Source organism: Cuculus canorus, chromosome 1 (genome assembly GCF_017976375.1).
Source record: "Cuculus canorus isolate bCucCan1 chromosome 1, bCucCan1.pri, whole genome shotgun sequence".
NCBI classification, from domain to species: Eukaryota; Metazoa; Chordata; class Aves; order Cuculiformes; family Cuculidae; genus Cuculus; species Cuculus canorus.
Window position 1 is genome coordinate 1,125,395 of NC_071401.1, and position 27,041 is coordinate 1,152,435.

Sequence of the window (27,041 nt, forward strand, 5' to 3'; positions counted from 1 at the left end):
CTTCACCCCATATCTTGAGTTCTTCACCCCATATCTTCTGTCCTTCACCCCATATCTTCATCTCCCACCCCAGATCTTGGGTTCTTCACCCCATATCCTCTGTCCTTCACCCCATATCTTCATCCCCCACCCCACATCCCTCATCCTCCACCCCATATCTTGGGTTCTTCACCCCACATCTTCTGTCCTCCACCCCATATCCCCTGTCCTTCACCCCATATCTTGTGTCCTTCACCCCACAGCTTGCATCCTTCACCCCATATCTTCTGTCCTTCACCCCGTATCTTCTGTCCTTCACCCCGTATCTTCATCCCACACCCCACATCCCTCGTCCTCCACCCCATATCTTGGGCTCTTCACCCCATATCTTCTGTCTTTCACCCCATATCTTCATCCTCCACCTCAGATCTTCATCCCCCACCCCAGATCTTGGGTTCTTCACCCCATAGCTTCATCCCTCACCCCACATCCTTCATCCCCCACCCCATATCTTGGGTTCTTCACCCCATATCTACTGTCCTTCACCCCAGATCTTCTGTCCTTCACCCCATAGCTTCATCCCCCACCCCACATCCGTCGTCCTTCACCCCATATCCCCTGTCCTTCACCCCATATTTTAAGTCCTCCACCCCATATCTTCATCCTGCACCCCACATCCCTCATCCTCCACCCCATATCTTGGGTTCTTCACCCCATATCTTCTCTCCTTCACCCCACATCTTCTGTCCTTCACCCCATATCTTCTGTCCTTCACCCCACAGCTTGCATCCTTCACCCCATATCTTCATCCCACACCCCACATCCCTCGTCCTCCACCCCATATCTTGGGCTCTTCACCCCATATCTTCTGTCCTTCACCCCACATCTTCTGTCCTTCACCCCATATCTTCATCCTCCACCTCAGATCTTCATCCCCCACCCCATATCTTGGGTTCTTCACCCCATATCTTGGGTTCTTCACCCCAGATCTTCTGTCTTTCACCCCAGATCTTCATCCCCCACCTCAGATCTTCATCCCCCACCCCAGATCTTGGGTTCTTCACCCCATAGCTTCGTCTTCCACCCCACATCTCTCGTCCCCCACCCCATATCTTGCGTCCTTCACCCCATATCTTGGGCTCTTCACCCCGTATCTTCTGTCTTTCACCCCATATCTTCTGTCTTTCACCCCAGATCTTCATCCCCCACCCCATATCTTGCGTCCTTCACCCCATATCTTCTCTCCTTCACCCCACATCTTCTGTCCTTCACCCCATATCTTCATCCTCCACCTCAGATCTTCATCCCCCACCCCAGATCTTGGGTTCCTTCACCCCATATCTTCTCTCCTTCACCCCAGATCTTGGGTTCTTCACCCCATATCTTCATCCCCCACCCCACATCCCTCATCCCAAATCCTGACCAAATTCCAGCCTCAATTCTTGACCAAATTCCAGCCTCAAATCTTGGCCAAGAAATTCCCAAGGGAGGGAATTTGGCCGCCGATTCCAAGGAGGAGGCGACGACGGCTCCACCTCCATCCCGGCAGCTCCAAGATTCCATCATTTCCAAGGCCGGAGGTTCACGGCGGCCGTGGTTTGGGTGTGGATCAATCCCACGGGAACCTCCGACCCACCCGGAGGCGGTGGGATGGAATCATGGAATGGGTCGAGATGGAATGGACCTCAAAAGCCCAATGAATTCCATGGGAAGGGAGACCTCGGCTGCTCCGAGCTCCATCCAAGCTCTCCTTGAAGACCTCCAGGGATGGAGCATCCATGACTTCTCCAGGCATTCGGATCCGGTGGAAGCTTCCCTGGAGCCCCTTTCCCTCCTGGAATTTGCTCTGAGGTCTCCATGGAGCCTTCTCTTCTCCAGGATGGAGAACCCCGACTCTCAGCCTGTCCTCCTCCAGGAGGTTCTCCACCCTTTGGATCATCTCCGTGGCCTCCTCTGGACCTCATTCCAACAGCTCTTGGGGCGCACAGAGCTCAGGAGCTCCAAACATCCCAATCCAGAGGTGGGACCACCTCAGAACATCCCGGAATCCCCCCGGACACAAAACTCTGGGAATGCTGGAGGTGGATTTCTGGCTGGGAAGGACCTTCCTTCCATGGTCACCACACGAGGGTGGTCCCCAAAACCCTTCTCTTGGGGCACACAGAGCTCAGAAGCTCCAAACATCCCAATCCAGAAGTGGGATCAGCTCAGAAGATCCCTGAATCCCCCGGAACACCCAACTCTGGGAATGCTGGAGGCGGATTTCTGGCCGAGAAGGAACCTCTATCCATTGTCTCCACCCAAGGTTGCTCCTCAAAACCCTTCTCTTGGGGCTCACAGAGCTCAGGAGCTCCAAACATCCCAATCCAGAGGTGGGACCACCTCAGAACATCCCGGAATCCCACCGGAACACCCAACTCTGGGAATGCTGGAGGCGGATTTCTGGCTGGGAAGGAGCTTCACTCCTTGATCTCCACCTCATGGTGGTCCCCAAAACCCTTCTCTCGGAGCTCACAGAGCTCAGAAGCTCCAAACACCCCAATCCAGAGGTGGGACCACCTCAGAACATCCCGGAATCCCCCGGAACACCCAACTCTGGGAATGCTGGAGGCGGATTTCTGGCTGGGAAGGACCTTCCTCCCATGGTCACCACCTCATGGTGGTCTCCAAAACCCTTCTCTTGGAGCTCACAGAGCTCAGAAGCTCCAAACATCCCAATCCAGAGGTGGGATCAGCTCAGAACATCCCTGAACCCCCCCGGAACACCCAACTCTGGGAATGCTGGAGGCGGATTTCTGGCTGGGAAGGAGCTTCACTCCTTCATCTCCACCTCATGGTGGTCCCCAAAACTCCTCTCTTGGGGCTCACAGAGCTCCGAAGCTCCAAACATCCCAATCCAGAGGTGGGACCACCTCAGAACATCCCTGAACCCCCCCGGACACCCAACTCTGGGAATGCTGGAGGTGGATTTCTGGCTGGGAAGGACCTTCCTCCCATGGTCACCACCTCATGGTGGTCCCCAAAACCCTTCTCTTGGGGCACAGAGAGCTCAGAAGCTCCAAACATCCCAATCCAGAGGTGGGACCACCTCAGAACATCCCTGAGTCCCCCGGAACACCCAACTCTGGGAATGCTGGAGGCGGATTTCTGGCTGGGAAGGACCTTCCTCCCATGGTCACCACCTCATGGTGGTCTCCAAAACCCTTCTCTTGGGTTTCACAGAGCTCAGAAGCTCCAAACACCCCAATCCAGAGGTGGGATCAGCTCAGAAGATCCCTGAATCCCCCGGAACACCCAACTCTGGGAATGCTGGAGGTGGATTTCTGGCTGGGAAGGACCTTCCTCCCATGGTCACCACCTCATGGTGGTCTCCAAAACCCTTCTCTTGGGGCTCACGGAGCTCAGAAGCTCCAAACATCCCAATCCAGAGGTGGGACCACCTCAGAACATCCCTGAATCCCCCGGAACACCCAACTCTGGGAATGCTGGAGGCGGATTTCTGGCTGGGAAGGACCTTCCTCCCATGGTCACCACCTCATGGTGGTCTCCAAAACCCTTCTCTTGGGGCTCACGGAGCTCAGAAGCTCCAAACACCCCAATCCAGAGGTGGGACCACCTCAGAACATCCCGGAATCCCCCCGGGAGGCTCCGTCCCTTACCTGAGGTTCGGTTGTGGTGGAGGAACTCCATCTGCAGCCTCTGCCCACTCTTCTCGGCCAACGTGAGGGGCGTCGGGCACTGAGGGTCTCCGGTGGCGCAGGTGACGGCCGCTCCACAGAAGAGCAGAGCCTGCGTCTCCGCGAGGTCACCGGTGGTGACGGCCACGCACAGGGCCTGCGGGAGGACCGGGAGTGAGGCCGAAGGCTCTCAAAGGGGAGGAGAAACCCCTCGATGAGGACCTCCCGGTGGAGCAAAACCTCAAGGAGGAGCAGCGCCCCAACGAGGAGCAAACCCCGATGAGGAGAAACCACTCAACGAGGAGAAACCCCTCAATGAAGAGCAATCGCCCAACGAGGAGGAACCCCTCAAGGAGGAACATTCCTCCAACGAGGAGCAAACCCCGATGAGGAGAAACCCCTCGATGAAGAGCCACCTCCTAAGGAGGAGAAACCCCTCAAGGAGGAGAAACCTCCAACGAGGAGGAACCCCTCAATGAGGAACATTCCTCCAACGAGGAGCAAACCATGATGAGGAGAAACCCCTCGATGAAGAGCCACCTCCTAACGAGGAGAAACCCCCAATGAGGAGAAACCCCAATGAGGAGAAACCCTCAATGAGGAGAAACCACTCAACGAGGAGGAACATCTCAATGAGGAGAAACCCCCAACGAGGAGAAACCACTCAATGAGGAGAAACCACTCAATGAGGAGGAACATCTCAATGAGGAGAAACCCCCAACGAGGAGAAACCACTCAATGAGGAGAAACCACTCAATGAGGAGAAACCCCGATGAGGAGAAACCCTCAATGAGGAGAAACCCCAATGAGGAGAAACCACTCAATGAGGAGAAACCCCCAATGAGGAGAAACCCTCAATGAGGAGAAAGCACTCAATGAGGAACATTCCTCCAACGAGGAGCAAACCCCGATGAGGAGAAACCCCTCGATGAAGAGCCACCTCCTAAGGAGGAGAAACCCCAATGAGGAGAAACCACTCAACGAGGAGAAACATCTCAATGAGGAGAAACCCCTAACGAGGAGAAATCCCCAATGAGGAGAAAACCCCAACGAGGAGAAACCCCAATGAGGAGAAACTCCCAATGAGGAGAAACCACTCAACGAGGAGGAACATCTCAATGAGGAGAAACCCCCAACGAGGAGAAACCCCAATGAGGAGAAACATCTCAATGAGGAGAAACCCCAATGAGGAGAAACCCCCAATGAGGAGAAACCCTCAATGAGGAGAAACCCCCAACGAGGAGAAACCCCCAACGAGGAGAAACCCTCAACGAGGAGAAACCCCTCAATGAGGAGAAACCCCGATGAGGAGAAACCCCCAATGAGGAGAAACCCCAATGAGGAGAAACCCCCAATGAGGAGGAACCCCCAATGAGGAACATTCCTCCAACGAGGAGCAAACCCTGATGAGGAGAAACCCCTCGATGAAGAGCCACCTCCTAACGAGGAGAAACCACTCAACGAGGAGAAACCACTCAACGAGGAAAAAGTCCTCAATGAAGAGCAATCACCCAACAAGGAGAAACCACTCAATGAGGAGAAACCCCAATGAGGAGAAACCCCCAATGAGGAGAAACCACTCAATGAGGAGAAACCCCTCAATGAAGAGCAATCCCCAACGAGGAGGAACCCCTCAAGGAGGAACATTCCTCCAACGAGGAGGAACCCCTCAATGAGGAACAACCCTCCAATGAGGAGCAAACCCCGATGAGGAGAAACCCCTCGATGAAGAGCGACCTCCTAACGAGGAGAGACCCCCAACGAGGAGAAACCACTCAACGAGGAGAAACATCTCAATGAGGAGAAAATCTCAATGAGGAGAAACATCTCAATGAGGAGAAACCCCCAATGAGGAGAAACCACTCAACGAGGAGGAACATCTCAATGAGGAGAAACATCTCAATGAGGAGAAACCCCGATGAGGAGAAACCCTCAATGAGGAGAAACCCCCAATGAGGAGAAACCCTCAATGAGGAGAAAGCACTCAATGAGGAACATTCCTCCAACGAGGAGCAAACCCCGATGAGGAGAAACCCCTCGATGAAGAGCCACCTCCTAACGAGGAGAAACCCCCAACGAGGAGAAACCACTCAACGAGGAGAAACCACTCAATGAGGAGAAACATCTCAATGAGGAGGAACCCCAATGAGGAGAAACCACTCAATGAAGAGCAATCGCCCAATGAGGAGAAACCCCTCAATGAGGAACATTCCTCCAATGAGGAGCAAACCCCAATGAGGAGAAACCCCTCGATGAGGAGCAAACCCCTTAATGAGGAGAAACCACTCAACGAGGAGAAACCCTCAATGAGGAGAAACCACTCAATGAAGAGCAATCACCCAATGAGGAGGAACCCCTCAAGGAGGAACATTCCTCCAACGAGGAGCAAACCCCGATGAGGAGAAACCCCTCGATGAAGAGCCACCTCCTAAGGAGGAGAAACCCCCAATGAGGAGAAAACCCCGATGAGGAGAAACCCCAATGAGGAGAAACCCCTCAATGAGGAGAAACTCCTAATGAGGAGTAAACCCCGATGAGGAGAAACCCCCAATGAGGAGAAACCCCCAACGCGGAGAAACCCCAATGAGGAGAAACCCCAATGAGGAGAAACCACTCAACGAGGAAAAAGTCCTCAATGAAGAGCAATCACCCAACGAGGAGAAACCACTCAATGAGGAGAAACCCCAATGAGGAGAAACCCCCAATGAGGAGAAACCCCCAACGAGAAGAACCCCCCAAGAGGAGGAGAACCCCCCAAGGAGAAGAACCCCCCCAATGAGGAGGAGAACCCCCCCAGGAGGAGGAGACCCCCCCAAGGAGGAGAACCCCCAAGGAGGAGGAGAACCCCCCAAGGAGGAGGAGAACCCCCCAAGGAGGAGAACCCCCCCAAGGAGGAGAACCCCCCAAGGAGGAGGAGAAACCCCCAAGAGGAGGAGAACCCCCCAAGGAGGAGAAACCCCCCAAGAGGAGGAGAACCCCTAACGAGGAGAACCCCCTCAACGAGAAGAACCCCTCAACGAGGAGAACCCCCCCAAGGAGGAGAACCCCCCCAAGGAGGAGCAACGCCCGATGAGATGAAACCCCCCAAGAGGGGGAGAACCCCCCAAGGAGGAGGAGAACCCCCCAAGGAGGAGAACGCCCCCCAGGAGGAGGAGAACCCCCCAAGGTGGAGGAGAACCCCCCAAGAGGAGGAGAACCCCCCAAGGAGAAGACCCCCCCAACGAGAAGAACCCCCCAACGAGGAGAAACCCCCAAATGAGGAGAAACCCCGATGAGATGAAACCCCCCAAGGAGGAGGAGAACCCCCCAAGGAGGAGACCCTCCCCAAGGAGGAGAACCCCCTCAACGAGGAGAACCCCCAACGAGGAGAACCCCTCAACGAGGAGAAACTCCCCAAGGAGGAGAACCCCCTCAACGAGGAGAACCCCTCAACGAGGAGAACCCCTCAACGAGGAGAACCCCTCAATGAGGAGACCCCCCCCAAGGAGGAGAACCCCCCAACGAGGAGAAACTCCCAATAAAGAGCAACGCCCGATGAGATGAAACCCCCCAAGAGGAGGAGAACCCCCACAAGGAGGAGAACCCCCCAATGAGGAGGAGAACCCCCCAAGGAGAAACCCCCAAGGAGGAGAACCCCCCAAGGAGGAGGAGAACCCCCCAAGAGGAGGAGAACCCCCAATGAGGAGGAGAACCCCCCAAGGAGGAGAAGAACCCCCCAAGAGGAGGAGAACCCCTAACGAGGAGAACCCCTCAACGAGGAGAACCCCCCCCAAGGAGGAGAACCCCCCAAGGAGGAGAACCCCTCAACGAGGAGAAACCCCCCAATGAGGAGAAACCCCGATGAGATGAAACCCCTAACGAGGAGAACCCCCCAAGGAGGAGGAGAACCCCCCAAGGAGGAGAAACCCCCAACGAGAAGAACCCCTCAACGAGGAGAAACCCCCAAATGAGGAGAAACCCCCAACGAGGAGAACCCCCCCAAGGAGGAGGAGAACCCCCCCAAGGAGGAGAACCCCCCCAAGAGGAGGAGAACCCCCCAACGAGAAGAACCCCCCCAAGGAGGAGAACCCCCTAACGAGGAGCAAACCTCGATGAGATGAAACCCCCCAAGGAGGAGAACTCCCCGAGGAGGAGAACCCCCCAAGGAGGAGGAGAACCCCCCAAGAGGGGAAGAACCCCCCAAGGAGGAGGAGAACCCCCCCAAGAGGAGGAGAACCCCCTCAAGGAGGAGGAGAAACCCCCAAGGAGGAGAACCCCTCAACGAGGAGAACCCCCCCAAGGAGGAGGAGAACGCCCCCCAGGAGGAGGAGAACCCCCCAAGGAGGAGAAGAACCCCCCAAGGAGGAGAACCCCCCAAGGAGGAGGAGAACCCCTAACGAGGAGAACCCTTCAACGAGGACAAAACCCAAGGAGGAGCAAAGCCTGATGAGATGAAACCCCCCAACGAGGAGGAGAACCCCCCAAGGTGGAGGAGAACCCCCCAAGAGGAGGAGAACCCCCCAAGGAGGAGGAGAACCCCCCCAAGAGGAGGAGAACCCCCCCAAGGAGGAGGAGAACCCCCCAAGAGGAGGAGAAGAACCCCCCAAGGAGGAGAAACCCCCAACGAGGAGCAAACCCCGATGAGATGAAACCCCCCAAGAGGAGGAGAACCCCCCAAGGAGGAGGAGAACCCCCCAAGGAGGAGCAAACCCCGATGAGAGGAGAACCCCCCAAGGAGGAGGAGAACCCCCCAAGGAGAACCCCCCAAGGAGAAGAACCCCCCCAAGGAGAAGACCCCCCCAAGGAGGAGGAGAACCCCCCAAGAGGAGGAGAACCCCCCCAAGGAGAAGAAACCCCCAACGAGGAGCAAACCCCGATGAGATGAAACCCCCCAAGAGGAGAAGAACCCCCCAAGGAGGAGGAGAACCCCCCAATGAGGAGAACCCCCAACGAGAAGAACCCCTCAACGAGGAGAAACCCCCAAGGAGGAGAAACCCCGATGAGATGAAACCCCCCATGAGGAGAAGAACCCCCCAAGGAGGAGGAGACCCCCCAAGGAGGAGGAGAACCCCCCCAAGAGGAGGAGAACCCCCCAAGAGGAGGAGAAGAACCCCCCAAGGAGGAGGAGACCCCCAACAAGGAGCAAACCCCGATGAGATGAAACCCCTAACGAGGAGAACCCCCCAAGGAGGAGGAGAACCCCCAAAAGGAGAAGAACCCCTCAACGAGGAGAAGAACCCTCCAAGGTGGAGGAGAACCCCCCAAGAGGAGAAGAACCCCCCAAGGAGGAGAAGAACCCCCCAAGGAGGAGGAGAACCCCCCAAGGAGGAGAAGAACCCCCCAAGGAGGAGGAGAACCCCCCAAGGAGGAGAACGCCCCCAAGGAGGAGGAGAACCCCCCAAGGAGAAGACCCCCTCAAGGAGGAGGACCCCCCAAGGAGGAGGAGACCCCCCAAGGAGGAGGAGCACCCCCCAAGGTGGAGGAGAACCCCCCAAGAGGAGGAGAACCCCCCAAGGAGGAGAAGAACCCCCCAATGAGGAGGAGAACCCCCAAAGGAGGAGAACCCCCCAAGGAGGAGGAGAACCCCCCAAGGAGGAGAACCCCCCAAGGAGGAGCAAACCCCGATGAGATGAAACCCCCCAAGAGGAGGAGAACCCCCAAAGGAGGAGGAGAAGAACCCCCCCAAGAGGAGGAGACCCCCCAAGGAGGAGCAAACCCCGATGAGATGAGAACCCCCCAAGGAGGAGGAGAACCCCCCAAGGAGAACCCCCCAAGGAGAAGAACCCCCCAAGGAGAAGACCCCCCCAAGGAGGAGAAGACCCCCCCAAGGAGGAGGAGAACCCCCCAATGAGGAGAAGAACCCCTCAACGAGGAGAACCCCCCCAAGGAGGAGAAGAACCCCCCAAGGAGGAGGAGAACCCCCCAAGGAGGAGAAGAACCCCCCAAGGAGGAGAACCCCTCAACGAGGAGAAACCCCCAATGAGGAGAAACCCCGATGAGATGAAACCCCCCAAGAGGAGGAGAACCCCCAAAAGGAGAAGAACCCCCCAAGGAGGAGGAGAACCCCCAAAGGAGGAGGAGAACCCCCCAAAAGGAGAAGTCCCCCCTCACCGCGGAAGCGCCGCTTCTCCTTTAATGGAGTGGGAGTCCTCCTCCTCCTCCTCCTCCTCCGCGTTCCGACACGGACAAAGGGACTTTGGAAGTTGGAGCAGAAGTTTGGAATGAAGGGTGGAATTCCATCCCTTGAGGAGGAGGAGGAGGAGGAGCGGTGAAGTCATCGCGGAGTAACGGAGCCGAGGAGGAAAACAAACCCCAACCCCTTCCCAACGGGAGAATTCCCGGCAAAGCCATGGCGGAAGGGCCGGAGGAGGGAATGCCGGGATGGAATTCCATAGGGTGGTTGGTGGGGGTTGAGGTGCGATGGGTGAAGGGTCCACGGTGGGGTGGGGTTGGGCGATGGAGGGATGGAATCCGTGGGATGGGGTTGGGAAGGATCTCAAAGCGCATCCGGATCCGACCTCCGTGCATGGATCAACCCTTGGAATCATGGGATGGGGTTGGGAAGGATCTCAAAGCGCATCCGGATCCGACCCCCCTACATGGATCAACCCTTGGAATCATGGGATGGGGTTGGGAAGGATCTCAAAGCGCATCCGGATCCGACCTCCCTACATGGATCAACCCTTGGAATCATGGGATGGGGTTGGGAAGGATCTCAAAGCCCATCCGGATCCGACCCCCCTACATGGATCAACCCTTGGAATCATGGGATGGGGTTGGGAAGGATCTCAAAGCGCATCCGGATCCGACCTCCGTGCATGGATCAACCCTTGGAATCATGGAAAGGGTTGGGAAGGATCTCAAAGCGCATCCGGATACGACCCCCCTACATGGATCAACCCTTGGAATCATGGGATGGGGTTGGGAAGGATCTCAAAGCACATCCGGATCCGACCTCGGTGCATGGATCAACCCTTGGAATCATGGATGGGGTTGGGAAGGATCTCAAAGCCCATCCGGATCCGACCTCCGTGCATGGATCAACCCTTGGAATCATGGGATGGGGTTGGGAAGGATCTCAAAGCCCATCCGGATACGACCTCGGTGCATGGATCAACCCTTGGGATCATGGGATGGGGTTGGGAAGGATCTCAAAGCGCATCCGGATACGACCCCCCTACATGGATCAACCCTTGGAATCATGGGATGGGGGTGGGAAGGATCTCAAAGCACATCCGGATCCGACCTCCGTGCATGGATCAACCCTTGGAATCATGGGATGGGGTTGGGAAGGATCTCAAAGCGCATCCGGATCCGACCTCCGTGCATGGATCAACCCTTGGAATCATGGGATGGGGTTGGGAAGGATCTCAAAGCCCATCCGGATCCGACCCCCCTACATGGATCAACCCTTGGAATCATGGGATGGGGTTGGGAAGGATCTCAAAGCGCATCCGGATCCGACCTCCGTGCATGGATCAACCCTTGGAATCATGGGATGGGGTTGGAAGGATCTCAAAGCGCATCCGGATCCGACCTCCGTGCATGGATCAACCCTTGGAATCATGGGATGGGGTTGGGAAGGATCTCAAAGCGCATCCGGATCCGACCTCCGTGCATGGATCAACCCTTGGAATCATGGGATGGGGTTGGGAAGGATCTCAAAGCGCATCCGGATCCGACCTCCGTGCATGGATCAACCCTTGGAATCATGGGATGGGGTTGGGAAGGATCTCAAAGCACATCCGGATCCGACGCCCCTACATGGATCAACCCTTGGAATCATGGGATGGGGTTGGGAAGGATCTCAAAGCCCATCCGGATCCGACCTCCGTGCATGGATCAACCCTTGGAATCATGGGATGGGGTTGGGAAGGATCTCAAAGCCCATCCGGATCCGACCCCCCTACATGGATCAACCCTTGGAATCATGGGATGGGGTTGGGAAGGATCTCAAAGCGCATCCGGATCCGACCTCCGTGCATGGATCAACCCTTGGAATCATGGGATGGGGTTGGGAAGGATCTCAAAGCCCATCCGGATCCGACCCCCCTACATGGATCAACCCTTGGAATCCATGGATGGGGTTGGGAAGGATCTCAAAGCCCATCCGGATCCGACCCCCCTACATGGATCAACCCTTGGAATCATGGGATGGGGTTGGGAAGGATCTCAAAGCGCATCCGGATCCAACCCCCCTACATGGATCAACCCTTGGAATCATGGGATGGGGTTGGGAAGGATCTCAAAGCCCATCCGGATCCGACCTCCGTGCATGGATCAACCCTTGGAATCATGGGATGGGGTTGGGAAGGATCTCAAAGCGCATCCGGATACGACCTCGGTGCATGGATCAACCCTTGTAATCATGGGATGGGGTTGGGAAGGATCTCAAAGCCCATCCGGATCCGACCCCCGTGCATGGATCAACCCTTGGAATCATGGGATGGGGTTGGGAAGGATCTCAAAGCGCATCCGGATCCGACCCCCCTACATGGATCAACCCTTGGAATCATGGGATGGGGTTGGGAAGGATCTCAAAGCGCATCCGGATACGACCTCGGTGCATGGATCAACCCTTGGAATCATGGGATGGGGTTGGGAAGGATCTCAAAGCCCATCCGGATCCGACCTCCGTGCATGGATCAACCCTTGGAATCATGGGATGGGGTTGGGAAGGATCTCAAAGCGCATCCGGATCCGACCTCCGTGCATGGATCAACCCTTGGAATCATGGAAAGGGTTGGGAAGGATCTCAAAGCCCATCCGGATCCGACCTCCGTGCATGGATCAACCCTTGGAATCATGGGATGGGGTTGGGAAGGATCTCAAAGCGCATCCGGATCCGACCTCCGTGCATGGATCAACCCTTGGAATCATGGAAAGGGTTGGGAAGGATCTCAAAGCGCATCCGGATACGACCTCCGTGCATGGATCAACCCTTGGAATCATGGGATGGGGTTGGGAAGGATCTCAAAGCGCATCCGGATCCGACCCCCCTACATGGATCAACCCTTGGAATCATGGGATGGGGTTGGGAAGGATCTCAAAGCCCATCCGGATCCGACCCCCCTACATGGATCAACCCTTGGAATCATGGGATGGGGTTGGGAAGGATCTCAAAGCGCATCCGGATCCGACCCCCCTACATGGATCAACCCTTGGAATCATGGGATGGGGTTGGGAAGGATCTCAAAGCCCATCCGGATCCGACCTCCCTACATGGATCAACCCTTGGAATCATGGGATGGGGTTGGGAAGGATCTCAAAGCCCATCCGGATCCGACCTCCGTGCATGGATCAACCCTTGGAATCATGGGATGGGGTTGGGAAGGATCTCAAAGCGCATCCGGATCCGACCTCCGTGCATGGATCAACCCTTGGAATCATGGGATGGGGTTGGGAAGGATCTCAAAGCCCATCCGGATACGACCTCCGTGCATGGATCAACCCTTGGAATCATGGGATGGGGTTGGGAAGGATCTCAAAGCGCATCCGGATCCGACCCCCCTACATGGATCAACCCTTGGAATCATGGAAAGGGTTGGGAAGTATCTCAAAGCCCATCCGGATCCGATCTCCGTGCATGGATCAACCCTTGGAATCATGGGATGTGGTTGGGAAGGATCTCAAAGCACATCCGGATCCGACCTCGGTGCATGGATCAACCCTTGGAATCATGGAAAGGGTTGGGAAGGATCTCAAAGCCCATCCGGATCCGACCTCCGTGCATGGATCAACCCTTGGAATCATGGGATGGGGTTGGGAAGGATCTCAAAGCGCATCCGGATCCGACCCCCCTACATGGATCAACCCTTGGAATCATGGGATGGGGTTGGGAAGGATCTCAAAGCCCATCCGGATCCGACCCCCCGTGCATGGATCAACCCTTGGAATCATGGGATGGGGTTGGGAAGGATCTCAAAGCCCATCCGGATCCGACCCCCCTGCATGGATCAACCCTTGGAATCATGGGATGGGGTTGGGAAGGATCTCAAAGCCCATCCGGATACGACCCCCCTACATGGATCAACCCTTGGAATCATGGATGGGGTTGGGAAGGATCTCAAAGCGCATCCGGATCCGACCCCCCTCCATGGATCAACCCTTGGAATCATGGGATGGGGTTGGAAGGATCTCAAAGCGCATCCGGATCCGACCCCCCTACATGGATCAACCCTTGGAATCATGGGATGGGGTTGGGAAGGATCTCAAAGCGCATCCGGATCCGACCCCCCTACATGGATCAACCCTTGGAATCCATGGGATGGGGTTGGGAAGGATCTCAAAGCGCATCCGGATACGACCCCCCTACATGGATCAACCCTTGGAATCCATGGGATGGGGTTGGGAAGGATCTCAAAGCGCATCCGGATCCGACCTCGGTGCATGGATCAACCCTTGGAATCATGGGATGGGGTTGGGAAGGATCTCAAAGCGCATCCGGATACGACCCCCCTGCATGGATCAACCCTTGGAATCATGGGATGGGGTTGGGAAGGATCTCAAAGCCCATCCGGATATGACCTCCGTGCATGGATCAACCCTTGGAATCATGGATGGGGTTGGGAAGGATCTCAAAGCGCATCCGGATCCGACCTCGGTGCATGGATCAACCCTTGGAATCATGGAAAGGGTTGGGAAGGATCTCAAAGCGCATCCGGATACGACCTCGGTGCATGGATCAACCCTTGGAATCATGGAAAGGGTTGGGAAGGATCTCAAAGCCCATCCGGATCCGACCTCCGTGCATGGATCAACCCTTGGAATCATGGGATGGGGGTGGGAAGGATCTCAAAGCGCATCCGGATCCGACCTCCGTGCATGGATCAACCCTTGGAATCCATGGGATGGGGTTGGGAAGGATCTCAAAGCGCATCCGGATCCGATCTCCGTGCATGGATCAACCCTTGGAATCATGGGATGGGGGTGGGAAGGATCTCAAAGCGCATCCGGATACGACCTCGGTGCATGGATCAACCCTTGGAATCATGGGATGGGGTTGGGAAGGATCTCAAAGCCCATCCGGATACGACCTCCGTGCATGGATCAACCCTTGGAATCATGGGATGGGGTTGGAAGGATCTCAAAGCCCATCCGGATCCGACCTCCGTGCATGGATCAACCCTTGGAATCATGGGATGGGGTTGGGAAGGATCTCAAAGCGCATCCGGATCCGACCCCCCTACATGGATCAACCCTTGGAATCATGGGATGGGGTGGGAAGGATCTCAAAGCCCATCCGGATCCGACCTCGGTGCATGGATCAACCCTTGGAATCATGGATGGGGTTGGGAAGGATCTCAAAGCCCATCCGGATCCGACCCCCCTACATGGATCAACCCTTGGAATCATGGAAAGGGTTGGGAAGGATCTCAAAGCGCATCCGGATCCGACCCCCCTACATGGATCAACCCTTGGAATCATGGATGGGGTTGGGAAGGATCTCAAAGCGCATCCGGATCCGACCCCCCTACATGGATCAACCCTTGGAATCATGGGATGGGGTTGGGAAGGATCTCAAAGCGCATCCGGATCCGACCCCCCTGCATGGATCAACCCTTGGAATCATGGGATGGGGTTGGGAAGGATCTCAAAGCGCATCCGGATCCGACGCCCCTACATGGATCAACCCTTGGAATCATGGGATGGGGTTGGGAAGGATCTCAAAGCGCATCCGGATCCGACCTCCGTGCATGGATCAACCCTTGGAATCATGGGATGGGGTTGGGAAGGATCTCAAAGCGCATCCGGATCCGACCCCCCTACATGGATCAACCCTTGGAATCATGGAAAGGGTTGGGAAGGATCTCAAAGCGCATCCGGATCCGACCTCCATGCATGGATCAACCCTTGGAATCATGGGATGGGGTTGGAAGGATCTCAAAGCACATCCGGATCCGACCTCGGTGCATGGATCAACCCTTGGAATCATGGGATGGGGTTGGGAAGGATCTCAAAGCGCATCCGGATCCGACCTCCGTGCATGGATCAACCCTTGGAATCATGGGATGGGGTTGGGAAGGATCTCAAAGCCCATCCGGATCCGATCTCCGTGCATGGATCAACCCTTGGAATCATGGGATGGGGTTGGGAAGGATCTCAAAGCCCATCCGGATCCGATCTCCGTGCATGGATCAACCCTTGGAATCATGGGATGGGGTTGGGAAGGATCTCAAAGCCCATCCGGATCCGACCCCCCTACATGGATCAACCCTTGGAATCATGGGATGGGGGTGGGAAGGATCTCAAAGCGCATCCGGATCCGACCTCGGTGCATGGATCAACCCTTGGAATCATGGGATGGGGTTGGGAAGGATCTCAAAGCCCATCCGGATCCGACCTCCGTACATGGATCAACCCTTGGAATCATGGGATGGGGTTGGGAAGGATCTCAAAGCCCATCCGGATCCGACCCCCCTCCATGGATCAACCCTTGGAATCATGGGATGGGGTTGGGAAGGATCTCAAAGCCCATCCGGATCCGACCTCCGTGCATGGATCAACCCTTGGAATCATGGGATGGGGTTGGGAAGGATCTCAAAGCCCATCCGGATCCGACCTCCGTGCATGGATCAACCCTTGGAATCATGGAATAGGGTGGGGAGGATCTCAAAGCGCATCCGGATCCGACCTCCCTGCATGGATCAACCCTTGGAATCATGGGATGGGGTTGGGAAGGATCTCAAAGCGCATCCGGATCCGACCTCCGTGCATGGATCAACCCTTGGAATCATGGAAAGGGTTGGGAAGGATCTCAAAGCACATCCGGATCCGATCCCTCTACATGGATCAACCCTTGGAATCATGGGATGGGGTTGGGAAGGATCTCAAAGCGCATCCGGATCCAACCCCCCTACATGGATCAACCCTTGGAATCATGGGATGGGGTTGGGAAGGATCTCAAAGCGCATCCGGATCCGACCCCCCTACATGGATCAACCCTTGGAATCATGGATGGGGTTGGGAAGGATCTCAAAGCCCATCCGGATCCGACCTCCGTGCATGGATCAACCCTTGGAATCATGGGATGGGGTTGGGAAGGATCTCAAAGCCCATCCGGATCCGACCCCCCTACATGGATCAACCCTTGGAATCATGGGATGGGGTTGGGAAGGATCTCAAAGCCCATCCGGATACGACTCCCCTACATGGATCAACCCTTGGAATCATGGAAAGGGGTTGGGAAGGATCTCAAAGCGCATCCGGATCCGACCTCGGTGCATGGATCAACCCTTGGAATCATGGGATGGGGTTGGGAAGGATCTCAAAGCGCATCCGGATACGACCTCGGTGCATGGATCAACCCTTGGAATCATGGGTGGGGTTGGGAAGGATCTCAAAGCGCATCCGGATACGACCTCCATGCATGGATCAACCCTTGGAATCATGGGATGGGGTTGGGAAGGATCTCAAAGCGCATCCGGATCCGACCTCCGTGCATGGATCAACCCTTGGAATCATGGGATGGGGTTGGGAAGGATCTCAAAGCGCATCCGGATCCGACCCCCCTACATGGATCAACCCTTGGAATCATGGGATGGGGTTGGGAAGGATCTCAAAGCGCATCCGGATCCGACCCCCCTACATGGATCAACCCTTGGAATCATGGATGGGGTTGGGAAGGATCTCAAAGCGCATCCGGATCCGACCCCCCTACATGGATCAACCCTTGGAATCATGGGATGGGGTTGGGAAGGATCTCAAAGCGCATCCGGATCCGACCCCCCTACATGGATCAACCCTTGGAATCATGGGATGGGGTTGGGAAGGATCTCAAAGCCCATCCGGATCCGACCCCCCTACATGGATCAACCCTTGGAATCATGGGATGGGGTTGGGAAGGATCTCAAAGCCCATCCGGATCCGACCTCCGTGCATGGATCAACCCTTGGAATCATGGGATGGGGTTGGGAAGGATCTCAAAGCCCATCCGGATCCGACCTCTGTGCATGGATCAACCCTTGGAATCATGGGATGGGGTTGGGGAAGGATCTCAAAGCGCATCCGGATCCGACCTCTGTGCATGGATCAACCCTTGGAATCATGGGATGGGGTTGGGAAGGATCTCAAAGCGCATCCGGATCCGACATCCGTGCATGGATCAACCCTTGGAATCATGGGATGGGGTTGGGAAGGATCTCAAAGCGCATCCGGATCCGACCCCCCTACATGGATCAACCCTTGGAATCATGGGATGGGGTTGGGGTGGGAAGAACCTCAAAGGTCTCAGAGGTCTTCTCCAACTCAACCCATTCCCTCATGGTGGGACTCAATGATCTCAGAGGTCTCCAACTCAACCCATTCCCTCATGGTGGGACTCAATGATCTCAGAGGTCTTCTCCAACTCAACCCATTCCCTCATGGTGGGACTCAATGATCTCAGAGGTCTCCAACTCAACCCATTCCCTCATGGTGGGACTCAATGATCTCAGAGGTCTTCTCCAACTCAACCCATTCCCTCATGGTGGGACTCAATGATCTCAGAGGTCTCCAACTCAACCCATTCCCTCATGGTGGGACTCAATGATCTCAGAGGTCTTCAACTCAACCCATTCCCTCATGGTGGGACTCAATGATCTCAGAGGTCTTCAACTCAACCCATTCCCTCATGGTGGGACTCAATGATCTCAGAGGTCTCCACCTCAACCCATTCCCTCATGGTGGGACTCAATGATCTCAGAGGTCTTCTCCAACTCAACCCATTCCCTCATGGTGGGACTCAATGATCTCAGAGGTCTCCAACTCAACCCATTCCCTCATGGTGGGACTCAATGATCTCAGAGGTCTCCAACTCAACCCATTCCCTCATGGTGGGACTCAATGATCTCAGAGGTCTTCTCCAACTCAACCCATTCCCTCATGGTGGGACTCAATGATCTCAGAGGTCTCCAACTCAACCCATTCCCTCATGGTGGGACTCAATGATCTCAGAGGTCTCCAACTCAACCCATTCCCTCATGGTGGGACTCAATGATCTCAGAGGTCTTCTCCAACTCAACCCATTCCCTCCTGGTGGGACTCAATGATCTCAGAGGTCTCCAACTCAACCCATTCCCTCATGGTGGGACTCAATGACTCAGAGGTCTTCTCCAACTCAACCCATTCCCTCATGGTGGGACTCAATGATCTCAGAGGGGTCTCCAACTCAACCCATTCCCTCATGGTGGGACTCAATGATCTCAGAGGTCTTCTCCAACTCAACCCATTCCCTCATGGTGGGACTCAATGATCTCAGAGGTCTCCAACTCAACCCATTCCCTCATGGTGGGACTCAATGACCTCAGAGGTCTTCTCCAACTCAACCCATTCCCTCATGGTGGGACTCAATGATCTCAGAGGTCTTCTCCACCTCAACCCATTCCCTCATGGTGGGACTCAATGACCTCAGAGGTCTTCTCCAACTCAACCCATTCCCTCATGGTGGGACTCAATGATCTCAGAGGGTCTTCAACTCAACCCATTCCCTCATGGTGGGACTCAATGATCTCAGAGGTCTTCTTCAACTCAACCCATTCCCTCATGGTGGGACTCAATGATCTCAGAGGTCTTCTCCACCTCAACCCATTCCCTCATGGTGGGACTCAATGATCTCAGAGGTCTTCTCCAACTCAACCCATTCCCTCATGGTGGGACTCAATGATCTCAGAGGTCTTCTCCACCTCAACCCATTCCCTCATGGTGGGACTCAATGACCTCAGAGGTCTCCAACTCAACCCATTCCCTCATGGTGGGACTCAATGATCTCAGAGGTCTTCTCCAACTCAACCCATTCCCTCATGGTGGGACTCAATGATCTCAGAGGTCCTCCATCCTCCAAGGAAGGTCTCAACCCACCTCAGCCCCCCTTTCCTCCCCCCCTGGATGGACCTTTGGTGGAAGCACTGACCCTGTTGAGCTCCTCTTGGTTGCCGAAGAGGGGGTGGTACCGTCGGTATTTGCCGTCGCGATATTTGGCGCTGAGGAAGCGCCTCCTGTCCCGACTGCCGCTGGTGGGGACGATGGCTTCGCTGGGAGGAACGTTGGCCGCCCAGAAGGCGTTGGCCGCCGCGTTGCCGAGCTGCTGGAAGAGCTGCCGGGAGGAGAAGAGGCCCATGAGGAGGTGGAGGTGGAGCTCCTCGCTAACACCCATCAGCCTCAGCATCTCCATCCCCAACACTCTCATCATCTCCTTTTCCATCATCTTCATCTTCTCCATCCCCAACACGTTCATCATCTCCTTTTCCATCACCCTCATCATCTCCATCCCCAACACCCTCATCATCTCCTTCTCCATCACCCTCAGCATCTCCATCCCCAATGCGGTCATCATCTCCTTTTCATCATCCTCATCATCTCCATCCCCAACATGTTCCTCATCTCCTTTTCCATCACCCTCATCACCTCCCTCTCCATCACTCTCATCATCTCCATCCCCAACACGTTCATCATCTCCTTTTCCACCATCCTCATCATCTCCATCAGCCAATATGTTCACCATCTCCATCCCCGAGACTCTCATCTCCTTCTCCATCACCCTCAGCATCTCCAACCCCGACATTCTCATCATCTCCGTCCCCAACGCGTTCATCATCTCCTTTTCCATCATTCTCATCATCTCCACCACCCAACATCCTCAGCATCTCCATCCCCATCACCCTCATCATCTCCTTTTCCATCAGCCTCAGCATCTCCTTCTCAATCATTCTCATCATCTCCATCCCCAACGCGTTCATCATCTCCTTTTCCATCACCCTCAGCATCTCCATCCCTGACATCCTCATCTTCTCCATCCCCAACACCCTCATCATCTCCTTTTCCATCATCTTTATCTTCTCCATCCCCAACTCTCATCATCTCCATCCCCAACATCCTCATCATCTCCATCCCCAACAGTCATCATCTCCTTCTCCATCACCCTCAGCATCTCCAACCCTGACATCCTCCTCATCTCCTTCTCAATCATTCTCATCATCTCCATCCCCGACATTCTCATCATCTCCACCACCCAACAACGTCCTCATCATCTCCATCCCCAACGCGTTCATCATCTCCTTTTCCATCATTCTCAGCATCTCCACCACCCAACGTCCTCATCATCTCCATCCCCATCACCCTCAGCATCTCCTTTTCCATCATCTTCATCATCCCCATCCCCAACACATTCATCATCATCTCCATCCCCAACATCTTCATCATCTCCTTCTCCATCACCCTCAGCATCTCCATCACTCAACACCCTCAGCATCTCCATCCCCAACACATTCATCCTCTCCTTTCCATCACCCTCAGCATCTCCGTCCCCGAGACTCTCATCTCCTTCTCCATCACCCTCAGCATCTCCATCCCTGACATTCTCATCTTCTCCATCCCCAACGCGTTCCTCATCTCCTTTTCCATCAGCCTCAACACCTGCATCACTCAACATTCTCATCATCTCCTTTTCCACCACCCTCATCATCTCCACCACTCAACATCCTCATCATCTCCATCCCCAACACTCTCATCATCTCCACCACCCAACGTCCTCATCATCTCCATCCCCAATGTGTTCCTCATCTCCTTTACCACCATCTTTATCTTCTCCATCCCCAACTCTCATCATCTCCAATCCCGACACCCTCAGCATCTCCATCCCCAACGCGTTCATCATCTCCTTTTCCATCACCCTCAGCATCTCCACCACCCAACGTCCTCATCATCTCCATCCCCATCACCCTCAGCATCTCCTCTCCATCACCCTCATCATCTCCTCTCCATCACCCTCAGCATCTCCATCCCCATCACCCTCAGCATCTCCTTCTCCATCATCTTCATCTTCTCCATCCCCAACACGTTCATCATCTCCTTTTCCATCACCCTCAGCATCTCCTTCTCCATCACTCTCATCATCTCCATCCCCAACACTCTCATCATCTCCTTTTCCATCATCTTCATCTTCTCCACCACTCAACAACGTCCTCATCATCTCCATCCCCCAATACGTTATCATCTCCCTTCTCCATCAGCCTCAGCATCTCCTCTCCATCAATCTCATCATCTCCATCCCCAACACTCTCCTCATCTCCACCACCCAACGTCCTCATCATCTCCATCCCCAACGCGTTCATCATCTCCTTTTCCACCACCCTCATCATCTCCACCACCCAACAACGTCCTCATTATCTCCATCCCCACACATTCCTCATCTCCAATCCCGACATCCTCAGCATCTCCACCACCCAACAACGTCCTCATCATCTCCATCCCCAACACTCTCATCACCTCCACCACCCAACGTCCTCATCACCTCCATCCCAATGCGTTCCTCATCTCCTTTTCCCACCACCCTCATCATCTCCACCACCCAACAACGTCTCATCACTCCATCCCCAACACGTTCCTCATCACCTTTTCCCCCACCCTCATCATCTCCACCACCCAACGTCCTCATCATCTCCATCCCCAACGCGTTCCTCATCACCTTTTCCACCACCCTCATCATCTCCACCACCCAATGTCCTCATCACCTCCATCCCCAACACGTTCCTCATCACCTTTTCCACCACCCTCATCATCTCCACCACCCAACGTCCTCATCATCTCCATCCCCACACCCTCATCCTCTCCTCCTCCACAGGACCCCGCAGATGGGCCACCAGAGAGGACCGCGGCCGAGAAGAGCAGCCAGGACCTTCTGGCCAATCACCTCCCACCACCTCCTCACGCCAACATTGACCTCTCCGACGCGTTCCTCCATCACTGGAACAGCTCCAGCAGCTCCAGAACCACCTCCCATGGACCACATAGACACCATCTGACCACACCACAACCCCACCAGGTGAGTGGTGGATGTCCAACCACACCAGGACCGCGGGAGGTGGACTTTGGAGGGCTCATCCGACTCAGTGGAAGCTTCCCTGGAGCCTCCAGGAGGTTCTCCACCCTTTGGATCATCTCCGGCAGCTCCAGAACCACCTCCCCATGGACACATAGACACCCTCTGACCGCGCCACAACCCCACCAGGAGAGTGGTGGATGTCCAACCACCACCAGGACCACAGGAGGTGGACTTTGGAGGGCTCATCCGACTCAGTAGAAGCTTCCCTGGAGCCTCCAGGAGGTTCTCCACCCTTTGGAACATCTCCAGCAGCTCCAGAACCACCTCCCCATGGACACATAGACACCCTCTGACCACGCCACAACCCCACCAGGTGAGTGGTGGATGTCCAACCACCACCAGGACCGCGGGAGGTGGACTTTGGAGGGCTCATCTGACTCAGTAGAAGCTTCCCTGGAGGCCCTTTCCCTCCTGGAAGCTGCTCTGAGGTCTCCATGGAGCCTTCTCTTCTCCACAACCCCAACTCTCTCCTTGTCCTCCTCCTCCAGGAGGTTCTCCACCCTTTGGAACATCTCCAGCAGCTCCAGAACCACCTCCCCATGGACACATAGACACCCTCTGACCAAGCCACACCCCACCAGGTGAGTGGTGGATGTCCAACCACCACCAGGACCGCGGGAGGTGGACTTTGAGGGCTCATCCGACTCAGTAGAAGCTTCCCTGGAGGCCCTTTCCCTCCTGGAAGCTGCTCTGAAGTCTCCACGGAGCCTTCTCTTCTCCACAACCCCAACTCTCTCCTTGTCCTCCTCCTCCAGGAGGTTCTCCACCCTTTGGATCATCTCCAGCAGCTCCAGAACCACCTCTCCATGGACACATAGACACCCTCTGACCACGCCATAACCCCACCAGGTGAGTGGTGGATGTCCAACCACCACCAGGACCGCGGGAGGTGGACTTTGGAGGGCTCATCCGACTCAGTAGAAGCTTCCCTGGAGCCTCCAGGAGGTTCTCCACCCTTTGGAACATCTCCAGCAGCTCCAGAACCACCTCCCCATGGACACATAGACACCCTCTGACCACACCACAACCCCACCAGGTGAGTGGTGGATGTCCAACCACCACCAGGACCGCGGGAGGTGGACTTTGGAGGGCTCATCCGACTCAGTAGAAGCTTCCCTGGAGGCCCTTTCCCTCCTGGAAGCTGCTCTGAGGTCTCCATGGAGCCTTCTCTTCTCCACAACCCCAACTCTCTCCTTGCCTCCTCCTCCTCCAGGAGGTTCTCACCCTTTGGAACATCTCCAGCAGCTCCAGAACCACCTCCCCATTGGACACCATAGACACCCTCTGACCATGCCACAACCCCACCAGGTGAGTGGTGGATGTCCAACCACCACCAGGACCGCGGGAGGTGGACTTTGGAGGGCTCATCCGACTCAGTAGAAGCTTCCCTGGAGGCCCTTTCCCTCCTAGAAGCTGCTCTGAGGTCTCCACGGAGCCTTCTCTTCTCCACAACCCCAACTCTCTCCTCCTCCAGGAGGTTCTCCACCCTTTGGATCATCTCCAGCAGCTCCAGAACCACCTCCCCATGGACACATAGACACCCTCTGACCACGCCACAACCCCACCAGGTGAGTGGTGGATGTCCAACCACCACCAGGACCGCGGGAGGTGGACTTTGGAGGGCTCATCCGACTCAGTAGAAGCTTCCCTGGAGCCTCCAGGAGGTTCTCCACCCTTTGGAGCACCTCCGTGGCCTCCTCAGACCTCACTCCAACATCTCCTTCCTGCGCTGAGGACTCCACCACCGCCCACGAGACTCCAGGTTGGGCCTCACCGGAGGGGCAGAACCTCCTCCGTGACCCTCTGGTGCCACCGCTTTGGACGCAGCGGTGGACACGGGTGGGTTCTGGGTTGTGGACACCCCTTGGTGGAGCTTCTCACCCACCAGGCCCCTCCCAAAGTCCTTCTCCTCAGGGCTGTTGTCCATCCTCTCCTCCTCCACCTTCTATGGAAACCATGGATTCCTCTCCACCCACGTGGAGGACCTGGAATTGGGCCTGGTGGCACCTCATGAGGTTCCCAACTTCTCCACCTTCTCCAAGTCCTTCTCGATGCCACCTTCTCTTCCAGGAGCGTCACCGGCCCCACCAGCGTGGTGGCACCTCCAAAGGTGTCCTCCACCTCACTGTCTGTTGGTGAAGACACTAAAGAGCTCTGAGCACCTGAAGAACCTCTGAGGAACACCACCGGTGGTGGAGATCTCCATTTGGACATCCACCCCTTGATCACAACCTTCTGGTTGCGCCCATCCAACCACGTCCTCACCCTCTCCTCAAAGTGGAACCTCTCCAGTCTACACAGAAGGACCTTGGGAAGGACCTTCTTTGGAGAAGACCACAGCGATGACCTCCAACGCTTCAACCATCGTCCGCTGAGGGACGTTCTAAGGTGGAGATGGAGGTCTTTGGGTGGTTGGTTTGGGGCAATACCTCAATCAACTCTTCCGTCCACACCTTCCGGTCCATCTTTAGGCTCCGGACTTTGGAGATGGTGGGGCCCAAACCCCGATGTTCTCCTGGAACCCACGGGAGATGTCAAAGAACCGCTTCGGGGTGGGAAAAACCCAAAGAGGTCCCATTTCCACCCCAAAGAGGTCCCATTTCCACCCCAAAGAGGTCCCATTTCCCCCTCCAAAGAGGTCCCATTTCCCCCCAAAGAGGTCCCATTTCCCCCCAAAGAGGTCCCATTTCCACCCCAAAGAGGTCCCATTTCCCCCCAAAGAGGTCCCATTTCCCCCCAAAGAGGTCCCATTTCCCCCCCCAAAGAGGTCCCATTTCCCCCCAAAGAGGTCCCATTTCCCCCCAAAGAGGTCCCATTTCCCCCCAAAGAGGTCCCATTTCCACCCCAAAGAGGTCCCATTTCCCCCCAAAGAGGTCCCATTTCCCCCCAAAGAGGTCCCATTTCCCCCCCAAAGAGGTCCCATTTCCCCCCAAAGAGGTCCCATTTCCCCCCAAAGAGGTCCCATTTCCACCCCAAAGAGGTCCCATTTCCCCCCAAAGAGGTCCCATTTCCACCCCAAAGAGGTCCCATTTCCCCCCAAAGAGGTCCCATTTCCCACCCAAAGAGGTCCCATTTCCCCCCCCAAAGAGGTCCCATTTCCCCCCAAAGAGGTCCCATTTCCCCCCAAAGAGGTCCCATTTCCCCCAAAGAGGTCCCATTTCCCCCCAAAGAGTTCCCATTTCCCCCCAAAGAGGTCCCATTTCCCCCCCAAAGAGGTCCCATTTCCCCCCAAAGAGGTCCCATTTCCCCCCAAAGAGGTCCCATTTCCCCCCAAAGAGGTCCCATTTCCCCCCAAAGAGGTCCCATTTCCCCCCAAAGAGGTCCCATTTCCCCCCAAAGAGGTCCCATTTCCCCCCAAAGAGGTCCCATTTCCCCCCACAGAGGTCCCATTTCCCCCCCAAAGAGGTCCCATTTCCCCCCAAAGAGGTCCCATTTCCACCCCAAAGAGGTCCCATTTCCCCCCCAAAGAGGTCCCATTTCCCCCCAAAGAGGGTCCCATTTCCCCCCAAAGAGGTCCCATTTCCCCCCAAAGAGGTCCCATTTCCCCCAAAGAGGTCCCATTTCCCCCCAAAGAGGTCCCATTTCCACCCCAAAGAGGTCCCATTTCCCCCCAAAGAGGTCCCATTTCCCCCAAAGAGGTCCCATTTCCCCCCAAAGAGGTCCCATTTCCCCCCCAAAGAGGTCCCATTTCCCCCCAAAGAGGTCCCATTTCCCCCCCAAAGAGGTCCCATTTCCACCCCAAAGAGGCCCATTTCCACCCCAAAGAGGTCCATTTCCCCCCAAAGAGGTCCCATTTCCCCCCAAAGAGGTCCCATTTCCCCCCAAAGAGGTCCCATTTCCACCCCAAAGAGGTCCATTTCCCCCCCAAAGAGGTCCCATTTCCCCCCCAAAGACGTCCCATTTCCCCCCAAAGAGGTCCCATTTCCACCCAAAGAGGTCCCATTTCCCCCCCAAAGAGGTCCCATTTCCACCCCAAAGAGGTCCCATTTCCCCCCCAAAGAGGTCCATTTTCCCCCCAAAGAGGTCCCATTTCCCCCCAAAGAGGTCCCATTTCCCCCAAGAGGTCCCATTCCACCCCAAAGAGGTCCCATTTCCCCCCCAAAGAGGTCCCATTTCCCCCCCAAAGAGGTCCCATTTCCACCCCAAAGAGGTCCCATTTCCCCCCCAAAGAGGTCCCATTTCCCCCAAAGAGGTCCCATTTCCCCCCAAAAGATGGTCCCCTTTCACCCCCAAAGAGGTCCCATTTCCCCCCCAAAGAAGGTCCCATTTCCACCCCAAAGAGGTCCCATTTCCACCCCAAAGAGGTCCATTTCCACCCCCAAAGAGGGTCCCATTCTCCCCCCAAAGAGTCCCATTTCCCCCCAAAGAGGTCCAATTTCCCCCCCAACAGAGGTCCCATTTCCACCCCACAGAGGTCCCATTTCCACCCCAAAGAGGTCCCATTTCCACCCCAAAGAGGTCCCATTTCCACCCCCCAAGAGGTCCCATTTCCACCCCAAAGAGGTCCCATTTCCCCCCCAAAGAGGTCCCATTTCCCCCAAAGATCC

The 27,041-nt window shown here is 55.8% G+C and overlaps 1 protein-coding gene across 1 annotated transcript in view; it reads right to left on the minus strand.

Moving 5' to 3' along the window:
* ARAP1 (ArfGAP with RhoGAP domain, ankyrin repeat and PH domain 1) overlaps window positions 1–27,041 on the minus strand; it is a 113,679-nt gene that overhangs the window by 41,725 nt on the left and 44,913 nt on the right. Inside the window, exons 12-14 of the mRNA XM_054082309.1 lie at window positions 24,924–25,009; window positions 19,525–19,707; window positions 3,639–3,813 (exon numbers count right to left, since the gene is read on the minus strand). Coding sequence (XP_053938284.1) covers window positions 3,639–3,813; window positions 19,525–19,707; window positions 24,924–25,009 — 444 coding nt within the window. The remainder of the gene's footprint in view (window positions 1–3,638; window positions 3,814–19,524; window positions 19,708–24,923; window positions 25,010–27,041) is intronic.